This window comes from Suricata suricatta, chromosome 2 (genome assembly GCF_006229205.1).
Source record: "Suricata suricatta isolate VVHF042 chromosome 2, meerkat_22Aug2017_6uvM2_HiC, whole genome shotgun sequence".
Classification (NCBI taxonomy): Eukaryota; Metazoa; Chordata; class Mammalia; order Carnivora; family Herpestidae; genus Suricata; species Suricata suricatta.
In genome coordinates, this window is record NC_043701.1 from 69,473,146 (window position 1) to 69,485,186 (window position 12,041).

The 12,041-nt window shown below is 36.4% G+C and overlaps 1 protein-coding gene across 1 annotated transcript in view; it reads right to left on the reverse strand.

The window, feature by feature from the left end:
* CACNA2D1 (calcium voltage-gated channel auxiliary subunit alpha2delta 1) overlaps nucleotides 1-12,041 on the reverse strand; it is a 446,724-nt gene that overhangs the window by 101,371 nt on the left and 333,312 nt on the right. The window contains exons 9-11 of the mRNA XM_029928178.1: nucleotides 10,678-10,747; nucleotides 8,506-8,556; nucleotides 5,894-5,993 (exon numbers count right to left, since the gene is read on the reverse strand). Coding sequence (XP_029784038.1) covers nucleotides 5,894-5,993; nucleotides 8,506-8,556; nucleotides 10,678-10,747 — 221 coding nt within the window. The remainder of the gene's footprint in view (nucleotides 1-5,893; nucleotides 5,994-8,505; nucleotides 8,557-10,677; nucleotides 10,748-12,041) is intronic.

Consider the following 12,041-nt stretch of genomic DNA (forward strand, 5'->3'; position numbering starts at 1 on the left):
AGCTACTGGCACTGGTGAATGGCCAACCCAAGGTCTGATCTTGATTCTTCAATACAGGATCATGTTTCAAAAAGACAACCACCAGCTTCATATCAAATAGATGATACTCAACTTTATGCCTCTGGAGTAGGGGGGGGGGTAAAGTATTTTTTTATTGACACATTCTCCAGATGTACATTCCTTTCCTGTTCACAGTGCCTCACCCAGGTACACGCCGCACCTGATGGGTCCCCATGGGACAGCACCGGAGGATCGTGCATAATAGCTGCACAAACAAGGACCTATTTTATGGTAAAAGAAGTCCAATGATGGACAATGAACATGAGATCCATTGGGTCTACCATACACTATATTGCTTAGGAGCTGCTTGCATGATAAAATATTGGGGCAGGCTCTTAAATGTGCAACTAAGCTTCCACCTTGGGAATGACCGTTTTTGAGTTGAAATGTCCTTCCAGATAGAAAATTAATTCCAAACTATGGTACTATGTTACTGATGTGCTGGCGCCAGCTTGGATCTGCTCATGAAAAAACTATTAGAATTTTCAGGGATCTTTATCCCCAAGTTGGCCTCACATAGTTAGCTTGAAAGTGGCCACAATGGGAATATTTATATTATGAAAATTAGCAAATGCTACAAATTATGCTTCTCCTCCCTGCACTGGTCTGGCTCAAAAAAGCAGAATGCAGGAGTGTGGGAACCAAGAAAAGTATGTAGGAATGTTCTCTCTCACCACTACTCAAAAGTGATCTACTTGGGTCTTTGCAATGTTAGGCTCTGCTGAAACAAATGTTCTGCTTTCCATGTGGTGGTTGGGGGCCGGAGGCGAGGTGGTGCTCCCACCAGGGACACAGGAAGAATGTCACTAAACCTAAATCTATAGCTACCATCTGGCTATTTTGGATTTCTCAGGCCACTAAACCAACATGCACAGAAAACAAATCTGCTGGCAGAGCTCCAGGTGACAAGAGATGATCATGAAGGTGGTTGCTACGTAATGTGGGAAAGCAGAACCAAGCATGAAACCCAGGGCACCCATTCAGGTACTTCCATACGTGGTGAAAACTGCAGGTGACCGCAGAAGCCACTGCTACACGGCTCACACAGGAACCATGGATTGACAGGCCTCTGGGATTAAACTTCAGACCATTTCAATAAGCAGGCCACTGGCTAACAGGAGTTAGCCAAGGATGTGCGGACATTAGGAAGGGATTAGAGAAAAAAAGATGAATATAAATTATGGACTTGGCTCTAAGTCTAGCAGCCCATCTTCCTGATATATTCTTGTGGAGTGTTTTTTAAGTTTTTAAAAAAACGTTTATTTATTTGAGAGAGAGGGAGGAATGAAAGTGCATACCCAAGCAGGGGAGAGGCAAAGAGAGAAAGAAATCATAAGCAGGCTCCACCATGTTAGTGTAGAGCCCAATGTGGAGGTTGAACCCACAAACCATGAGACCATAACCTGAGCTGAAATCAAATGTCAGACACGTAACTGACATAACCACCCAGGTACCCCTATTTTTTTTTAATTGTGCCCAGTCATCCTCTTTAAGGATCAGGGACTGGATAGAGTGGATACTCTTCAGGTTTCTAACTGCCTTTACCTACCACTTATGGTTTTACTTCCTCCTCTTCTGTCCAGAATCTATTCTGTCCACATAATGGGAAGGTTGGTACTTAAAGCCTCAGCTCCTTGGGCCTTTAGACAGAAGAGCTTTGAAGTCCATACTCTATACAGCATCTAGAATTCTTTAGTAGGAGAAAGTTCCTTCAAATGAAGTTAAAATCCTTTAATTGGTTTCCTCCTTCCTTCCCTTGACTCAATTCTACACTACTTTAACTGGCATTGTTTCCTGGGATCATATCCCAAATAAACTATCACATTTGAATCCATGAGTGAGGATCAGGAAGACCAGTTTAAGACACTGGCCGTATTTAGGGGTGCCTGGGTGGTTCATGTCATGATCTCACAGTTCATGAGTCTGAGGCCCATGTTGGGCTCTGTGATGACAGCCTAGAGCCTGGAGCCTGCTTGGGATTCTGTGTCTCCCTCTCTCTCTGCCCCTCTTCCACTCACACTCTGTCTTTCAAAAATAAATAAACATTTAAAAAAACTTAAAAAAAAAGACTGGCCATATTTAGTATCTGCTAGTTTAATATACATTTCATTATAGACCAAATCCATACTGAATCTAATTTTTTAAACAACTTTCATTTTTGCTATGCTTTTGTACTAACTGATATGTTTTTGTACAAATAAAACCAAATAATTTTCTTTCTGATTATTTTGAGAGACCAAGCAGTACCTTATACTTGTGTGCATTCTGTTGAGGAAGTGGTGAGCTAACACACAGGCCTGAGTGTGAGATTAGTATGGCATGAAACAGATGTTATGCAGTGTTAACTTCTAGTAAATAATATCAAGGATACAAACAAGTTCAAGGACTATTAAAGGTTCAGGTCAAGCAGAAAAAGAGATGGACACTGAGGGTGATTTCCCAGGCGCTATGGACTGAATTGTGTCCCCTCAAAATTTGTATGTTCAAGTCCGAACCCTCAGTAACTCAGAATGTAAAAGTGTTCAAAGATAAGGTCTTTAAAGAGGTGATATAATGAGGTTATTCAGATAAGAACATAATCTACTCTGACTGCTGTCCATGTAAGGAGACACCAGCGGTTACATCTCTAGGGATGACCATGTATAGAAGCAGCAATAGACTAGCCATCTGCCAGCCAAGGAAGGACTCATCAGGTGATACTGACCCTACTAGCACCTTGATCTTGGAGTTCCAGCCTACAGAATCATGAGAAAATAAATTTCTGTAGTTTGAGTTTCCCAGTGTGTGTTTTGATGTTATGGTAGCCCTGAGCGACTGAAAGACCAGGTCATGTTATTACTGTCCTGGAGACATACATGTGGCCCAGATGAAAAGAAGTCTCAAAAAGAGGTTTTCAGAGTTCTTGCATAGTGGGAATAGTTAATCTGTGAAATATCTCCAGTTATCTGGACCTCTGGTTACACCTGCTTCCTTGACTACCTTCTTTCCCAGGGGTGCCCGTCCGGTGAAAGGAGCTGCTTTAACAACTTCCTTCCAAGTAGTTTCCGAGACAGATCTGTTCTTCTGTGTTCAATACAAAATGGTCTCACTATCAATCCACCACTTCAATACACCCACTTCAAATGTGAAATTCTACTCACCAGTAAATGGTCACAAAATTTCTTGCCTAAATTCTAGTCAAGTCCTCTGCCCAATATTTAATTGTGTTGTTTAGTATTCTGTGTGACTTTTTTTGTGGGGGAGAGGTTTTGAGTTGTACAAATTCTAAAAACAAAAGAGCCACCTACTGAATGGGAGAAGATATTTACATATGAGACATGATAATGTTCATTTTGCCCTATTTTATTTGCTTCAGAGTTCAACACTATCTATGAGTAGGAAGCTCTAATATGGTTCTTGGGAAATAAGACTTTTATTTATTTATATTTTATATAGTTTATTTATTTTTAGAGAGAGACAGAGCAAGAGTGAGGAAGGAGCAGAGACAGAGGGAGACACAGAATCTGAAACAGACTCCAGGCTCTGAAATGTTAGCACAGAACCTGAGGAACCGCGAGATCATGACCTGAGCCAAAGTCAGACACTTAAGTGACTGAGCCACTCAGGCACCCTGCAAATAAGACTTTTAAAAAAGCATATTGACAGATCTATTGGTTCTTATGCTAATAAATAATCCTTTGAAAACATGACACACATATTATAATTTTAATACATTATTATAATACGCATCACCTGTGGCATTTTCTACATAACTGGAACAAAATAACACTAAAATGTGTATGGAACCACAAAAGATGCCAAATAGCCAGAACAATCTTGAGCAAGAACAAAGCTAGGAATGCCACAGTCCAAGATTTCAAGATAGAATAATCGCTGTAGTAATCAGAAAAGTATGGGACTGTCACAAAAACAGGCACACAGATCAATGGAACAGAACAGAACCCAAAATAAACCCACACTTATATGGGCAATTATTCAATGACAATAGAGACAAGAATATACAATAGGGAAAAGACTGAGTCTTCAATAAATGGTGCTGCAAAACTGGACAGCTGTGAGCAAAAGAATGAAACTGGACCACTTTCTTACACCATACACAAAAATAAACTCAAAATGAATTAAAGACCTTAAAGTGAGATCTGAAACAATACAACTCCTAGAAGAAAAATAGGCAGTAATCTCTTTGATAATGGCTTTAGCAACATATTTCTAGATAGATCTCCTCAGGCAGAGGAAAGCAAAAACAAATTATTGGAACTACATTAAAGTACAAAACTTTTGCACAACAAAGAAAACCATCAATAAAACAAAAAAGCAACCTATTGATTGTGAGAAGGTATTTACAAATGACATATTCAATAAGGGTTTAGTATCCAAAGTATAGAATTTGTACAACTCAAAACCTCTCCCCCACCAAAAAAAAAAAAAAAAAAAAAAAATTGGCCCATAGTATACTAAACAACACAATTCAGTAATGGGGAGAGGACCTGAATACATTTTTCCAAAGAAGACACAGAAATGGCCAATAGACTCATGAAAAGTTGTTCAACATCACTAATCATCAGAGAATGCATATCAAACCCACAAAGAGATATTGCCTTAGACCTCTCAAAAGGCTAGCATCAAAAAGACAAGAAACATCAAGGGGTTGTTAGGATGTGGAGAGAAAGGAACTCCAGATGAACTATTGGTGGGAATATAAATTGTAGCAGCTGCTGTGGAAAACAACACGGAGGTTTCTCAAAAAAATTAAAAATAGAAATGCTGTATGATCTAGTAATTCCATTGGTAGGTTTCACCCAAAGAAAACAAAAACACTAATTCAAAAAGATATATGCATCCTATCTTAATTGCAACATTATTTACAATCGCCAAGACATGAAAGTAACCCAAGTATCCGCCAAAAGAAAAATGGATAAAGAAAACGCGAGTTCACACACATACATATACACAATGAAATATGGCTCAGCAATAAGAAAATAATGAAATCTTGACATCTGTGACCATCCAGACAGACCTAGAAGGTATTACACTAAAAGAAACATCAAATGGAAGAGAACATGTGCCATATGATTTCACTTTTATGTACAATCTAAAAACAAAACAAATGAACAAACCAACAAAAAAACACTCTTAAATACAGAGAAAAAAACTGGTCATTTGTCAGAAGGAAGGTAGTTGGGAGCAATGGTTAAAATAAAGGGGATTGAAAAGTACAAACTTTCAATTATAAAATAAATGGGTCACAGAGACAAAAAGTAGAGTATAGAGAATATAGGCAACAATATTGTAATTACATTTTGACAGATGATGATTATACTTATCATCATGAGCACTGAGTAATGTATAGAATTGTTGAATTAATATGTTGTATACCTAAAAGTAATACTGTATCTTAATTTTACTTCATTAAAAAAAGCAGAATACATTATGGATATGTGTCCAGTGTAAAAATGAGTATTATAATGAATAGAAAATTGCCATATAATCATACTGCCAAGTTGCTACTTAGTAGAGTTACAGTGACATCAATGAATACAGGGGTTCATTTCATGTCACCTGTTACAGCTCCTGTGAGTGAAGGAGAATAATTGTAGTGGGGTTTTTTTTCATATTCCTTCAATTACTTCACTCATGGGGAAAGCCTTATACATTCATGTTGGCACAAAAATATAGGAGAATTAGTAACAAGAAAGGACAGCTCATAAGATAGTCATAAAATATCAGAAATATATCAGCCTATCAATGATAAAACATTGTGAAGTATTTAAAACCGGGGGGGGATAGAAATTGCAGAATTGGTTCAGCAAAAAGGCGGTCATCTCATACTTACTGAAGCTACATTCACGAAATCGTCATCTGAGAGAGTTTCCAACATTTCCGAGACAGATGTGCGAATCAATTTAAGTGTCAACCCACTAACACTTCCACTCCTAAAGAAAATGGGAGAATGCATGTAAATGACCACATATTTAACCAATGCAAGACACCCCGAGGAATGGAAACTTTTGCACTAACTCTACATCATTTATATAATATTTAAATATTTTGCCTTTAAAAATTAGCAGTAAAGAAAGTCACCTTTTTGATAGAGTAGAAAGAAATTATAAAAAATCTTGTCTTTCCTTCCTATCTGCATCAGAATGTATATGTTTCTAACTACAATGATGAAAACTGTACAGCCAGGGACAATTTTAAGAAACTATGGATACTCAGGGCATATTTACTTATTCAGGGAAAGCATACTGAATATCAGCTCTGTTAGCCAGGTTAGAAGGGGTTTCATTTTTATTTTTCTTGTCAGCACATATTCTATGGTTCTTGGGGATCTCATCTAACTCTAAGACTCATCTCTAGGCCACTAACTCCTACTTCTACATCTCTAAAACTCCGGCTTCTTCCCACCTTTAGGCCTCTGGTTGTTTATTAAACAACTACAGATTCTAGGTACAAAATGGGAAATTATACCCAAACACACTTTTTTCCTATTAATGCTCTTGGCACCCATCAGGCTGCATTTCACTCATCCAATTTCCTCCTCCCGCTCAACCTTCCTTTCTCATTCCACTTCACAGTTGCCACAGAAGTGGTTTCCTCTCCATCTTCTCTCCACTCTGCCTCAGGTGCTTCTTACTGGAAGCCCCTCAGCAAGGGTCACAGCCACTCCATCCAGCTCTTACCTCTACTCCCCCCATGCAAATAGGTGAAAATTCTGGACACGTACCTTGCTCTAAGGTTAAAAGCTCATAGTTACCTACTAAGTACTCAACAATCACATAGCCCCACATTCAAAAACTTTCAGAATCTTTCTATCTTCCATCTGCTTAACAGAGTTCCCCCAGATGTTTTCACGTAGGCCACTTTCTCATGTCAACTGTTTTATTGAAAATTCCATTCTCTTTCCTCTTCTCTTCCATGCCTACCTTATGAAATCTTAGCTCTAAGGATTCAATTCTAATTTTATCTCCTTAATGAAGTCTTCCCTGACACTTTCAATCAAAGTGCTCTTTCCATTAGACTCCTAATGCTATGTCATACTTTCTATCTATTACAATTATTTCAGTTACTTGGGAATACAGTTTAGTTTCATTAATACACTTGAATTACCTTTGAGAGACACCTTAACCATATTTGTCTCTGTATTATCACATTATATAGGAGACCTTCCATACACATCTGTTGAGATCACCCTTAAAAATGCTATTTCAATTTCATATGTATTTAATCTTTGGATATGCATGTAGGTTCTAAAGATTTTAATATGAAAATTATTTCTGGGAATTATGTATCCAGAAGATTATAATATATTGAATTACCATTTAGATTTATACTTAAAAAAATATCAAGGATTACCATATGATATAAACTCCATAATAATTTAATTAAAATAAGTTCTAATTTAAATATGCCTTAAGAAATGAAACGGGAATTAACATGTAAGTTACATTTATTGAAATCATTTATCTTCTCTTTCTCAGGTTAGGTGATAGGTTTTTAACTGTTTACTTGAGATCATTTTTGAAAAATGGTTTTAAAATGATGGTATTAGCTTGTAATACAGATATAGCTGTGTACAAAACATTGGATTCTGTTTCTTCCAGTGCGGGAAAGAGCATTAGAAGATCTAACTTTCACTCTCAAGGCAAATGAGCATTTTTAAAATTTTTTGGTATTTCTCTTAAAAACGAAACATTTGGGGTACCCGGGTGGTTCAGTTCGTTAAGTATCCAACTCTTGGTTTCAGCTCAGGCCACGATATCACAGTTCACGGGTTCAAGCCCTGTGACAAGCCCTATGCTATCATTGTGGATTCTCTTGGGGTTCTCTCTCTCCCTCTTCTCTGCTCCTCCCCACGTCAAAATAAATAAACCTAAAAAAATAAAATTTTTCTGTGTTCCAAAGATTAATCTTAAATCTTATTAAAAGATTACACACACAAAGCCCTTAACTTGAAGCAACGTAAAAAATAAATAAAATGATCAATATAAAAACTCCTGGAATTCCTTCCTGTATATCAGCATTCTCCTTGAAGAGGTCACAATATTGGCACTTAATACATTTAATATTTATCTGTTTTGTGTCCAAATCCCTACAAGTTATTTGAATTATTAATGATTAAGTGTCAACTAAATGGTTCTATTTTTTGTGTGTATGTAGCAGGAACTACTCAGTTTTAGCAGCCACATATTTTAATACTTTTTAAGATAGAAAGCAAATAATTGGAAGCAAATAAATAATTTTAAATACCAATATAGATACTTCTTATTTTCAGTAAGAGAATATTTGTTTGTGTTTTTTTTGTTACTGTCTTAATATGATTTCTTTATCTGGATATAAAAGTCATCATATTGTTCTTCATCTTTTATTTTTAACCCAACCTATTTCTATTATCTGCAAATCTCCCTATATTTTCAGTATATAAATATAAAATGTTTCTCTACTCACACATCAACCAGAATAAGCATGTCTTTAGGTGATGCAGCTCCTTGGATGTACCTGAAACAAATACCATAGGAATATTTTCTTCTCTTGAAAAATATGAAACATTAATATGCTTTCATTAAATATTTACTGATTTCTTAGTTGTGGTGGTTTCCAAGAAGGCCCTCCTTCTATTCTATCTCAGTAGACAATGTGTTTCCATTCACAATGCTACAATGTCAACTTTATAAAAGCTATATTTAATATAATAGAGATTTTAGAGGCATAATATTTAAAGTATGTTTTAAGGACAGAACAAAAGATAAAGAGGTGTAATATTAGAAGCAAAAGAAATTAACTCTTGGATGTGAACATCGATCTACCTAGGTCTCCTGAATTCTATTTTGTTGGCCATAAGTCTGGAAACTCACTCTAAGGACTAATAAGGTTATGTCATATTTTCAATGAAACAATAGACAGACAAATAGCTAAGTAGTTTATGAGTACAAAAAAAACAACTATCAACAGAAAAGAAACAAAGTACTTTAAGACAGACTAATATATAATATCACCACCAAGAATTTCAGACAGTGGCTCTCATAGTTCACAGTGTGTAAGAATCGCCTGCAGAGCTGGTGTAAGATGTTGATCCTCAGGGTGACCCCAGCCCTGCATATTAGAGCTGCTCTCGGAGAGATCTATTCAGACAGTTCAACAACTATAGAGGAATTAACTTAACTGCAGGTGAACGACGTCCAAAGATTATGCCGTCTGGCCACACACTGAAGATGAGGGAGCATGGGCCTGACTTACCCAATGGAAACAGCTGAACTTGAACTCCACTTTTTAGTTATCTCTAAGGCCTCTTTGCCCACAACTAAATCTAACATCTCAGAAGCCTGCCAAAAACCCTGCCGATTCGTCTTCAGACGATAGCCAACACTCAGGACTATGTGATCATGAAACAGAGTTTGTAACATGTACTCTGGTCTATTTCTCTGCAAGAAGGTAAAAGGGGAAGGTTTGCCAGGACATTCCAATAAAGGCAAATCTAGTTCTTGTCCAGCATCTTAAATAGTCCTGGAATGCCTCTCATGGAAAGATGAGAGAACAGGATATTGTCTGCCTTTTCAGGTGGGCACCTTGCTTCTGGGTCTCCTCACAAAACAGGTTCCTGAACCCACTCTATGTGATGTCACAGTATCGGGCTTTCCTTCAAGAACCCATATCTCCAACAGCCGCCACACCCAGAAAAATATTAACAGGAATATGATGTGGGTTAATAATAACACCTGATATTGTTACACATGTGGGCCTTCATGTAAATTACTACCAGAATGTTTAACAGGACATTTTAAAAGTCTTATATGTATTTCTTTGAATCTACTATTGTGAATCAACCATTGGAATTTGTTTAAATCTTAACAAAAAGTTAAAAATAATCTAAATAACCAATAATAGAGAATTTTCAAAATCAGTTACCAGAGAATTAGTCTTCTAAAATGATGTTAAGCATGTCTCTTATGTGTAAGAACTTACAGATATTCAAAGAGTAGATTACAATGCAATATATTGTGTGAACTCATAAAAAAAGATATTCACACAATAAATATACTTTTAAAAATAGAAATAAAATGCACAAGTTTAATACTTGTTTCCCAGTGAATACAATTACAAGTTATTTGGTAGTTTTTGAGATATATGTTAGGAGAATGAATTGCTTTAGGCTTCCTTTGGTGAAAATGAAACCTAAGCTATGTGACCATAACTAAGGGCAGCTTTCACCTTGGGACCAGTTCTCATTAGTTCACTGCCAGGGGCAACCTACCTTCTACTCTATCTAGACACTTCCTTAGAGCTCTACTCCAAGCAAGCTGAGAGCCTTTCAATAGAAAATCCCTACCAGCTAAAAGAGATTTAGAGATGACATTGAATATGAAACTTAAAACTAGTCCATTTGAAATCATTTGATAAATCATTTCAACACTTTTCATTATTGTTGCTCACTTGAACTCATAACCTTCATTGAACTTTAACTGTATTAATTTACAAGAAGAAAAAAACCCCACACTAAAGCTCTGTAAAATAATTAGATAGTAATCATTCTAAAATTGAAAGATTCAACTTTTTTATACGCAAAAAAATGTACCTTCTTTTGTCTAGGTAATCTTACCATGACTACCTAAAAATCCTTACCAGGGTCTTCTGCGTACATCATAAAGATCAATCTTGTTTGGAGTTCTACTGTTGTCAACCCATGGAGAAGCTAAAAGAAAGAGAGAAATTAAATTAAAAATGTTTTTAATTAGATAAAAATATTAGATATCAGCTAACAATGTATTTAGTAAGTCACAAAACACCAGTGACACTTTCCTGTTATCCAGAGCAATGTCAAAATGGGAGCTACAATTTTTATGCCCTTAGTCTTTCTTTAAAATGGAAAACAACACAGCAATACTAAAGAAAGTTAACTTAAGTCAAAACACACTTCAAAAATAACCTGTAGGCATAGGGTTTTCCGAGACGTTAACCTACACGTTTACCACGTGTCCAGAGGTTATACATTTAATTTCCCCTCTACTAACACAAAAATTCACCTTAAAAGAAAAATTATTTGCCAGAGATGGAAACTGTGCTTTGAATTATTTGATCTTTATATTTTCATTCATTCATTCATTTATTTATACTATCCTGATCTATAAAAAAGATAGTTGTTTTTCCTGATTTGTTATTTATATATCAATTTTTAATATATTTTAAGTGTTTTTTTTATTTTTGAGTGAGAGAGAGAGGGAGAGAGAGAGACAAAGAGTGGGAGTGAGAGCAAGAGCGAGTGAGCGAGAGAGACAGAGCATGAGCAGGAAAGACGCAGAGAGGGAGAGGGAGAGAGAGAGGGAGAGGGAGAGGGAGAGGGAGAGAGGGGGGGGAGAGAGAGAGAGAGAGAGAGAGAGAGAGAGAGAGAGAGAGAGACACACACAGAATCCAAATCAGGCTCCAGGCTCTGAGCTGTTAACACAGAGCCTGAAGCGGGGCTTGAACTCACTGACCATGAGATCCTGACCTGTGCCAAAGTCAGATGCTTAATCAACTGAGCCACCCAGAGACTCTAATAGCATAATTTTTTAACCTTATTATTCACATATTTGATAATGGCCAGAATGTTTGAGATTATAATTAAAAAATAAATGGAGAATTAAAATAAATCCACAAAAAGCTATTTTCCTTAAATTTCTTTGAATGATTCAGGTAAAATTCAAGAATCTTCTGTTAGTTTCAGAGCCTTCATCATTTTGCAGCAGTCAGAAGAAAAAAAAAAACATTGGGTAACTGCATTGATTTTTATATGCAATTAATTTACACTTACTCTAAGTCTATAAATTAAATGCTTTACACACACACACATGCACACACACACACACACACACACATCTTAGACCTAATGGAGAATAAATGCTAATAAATCAGATAATTTTATGCTGAAAAACTGCTCTTCTTGAACATATGACTCTTAGCAAAATTCCTCTAACAATGAACATGACTTATGCCCTTGAATCTATTTT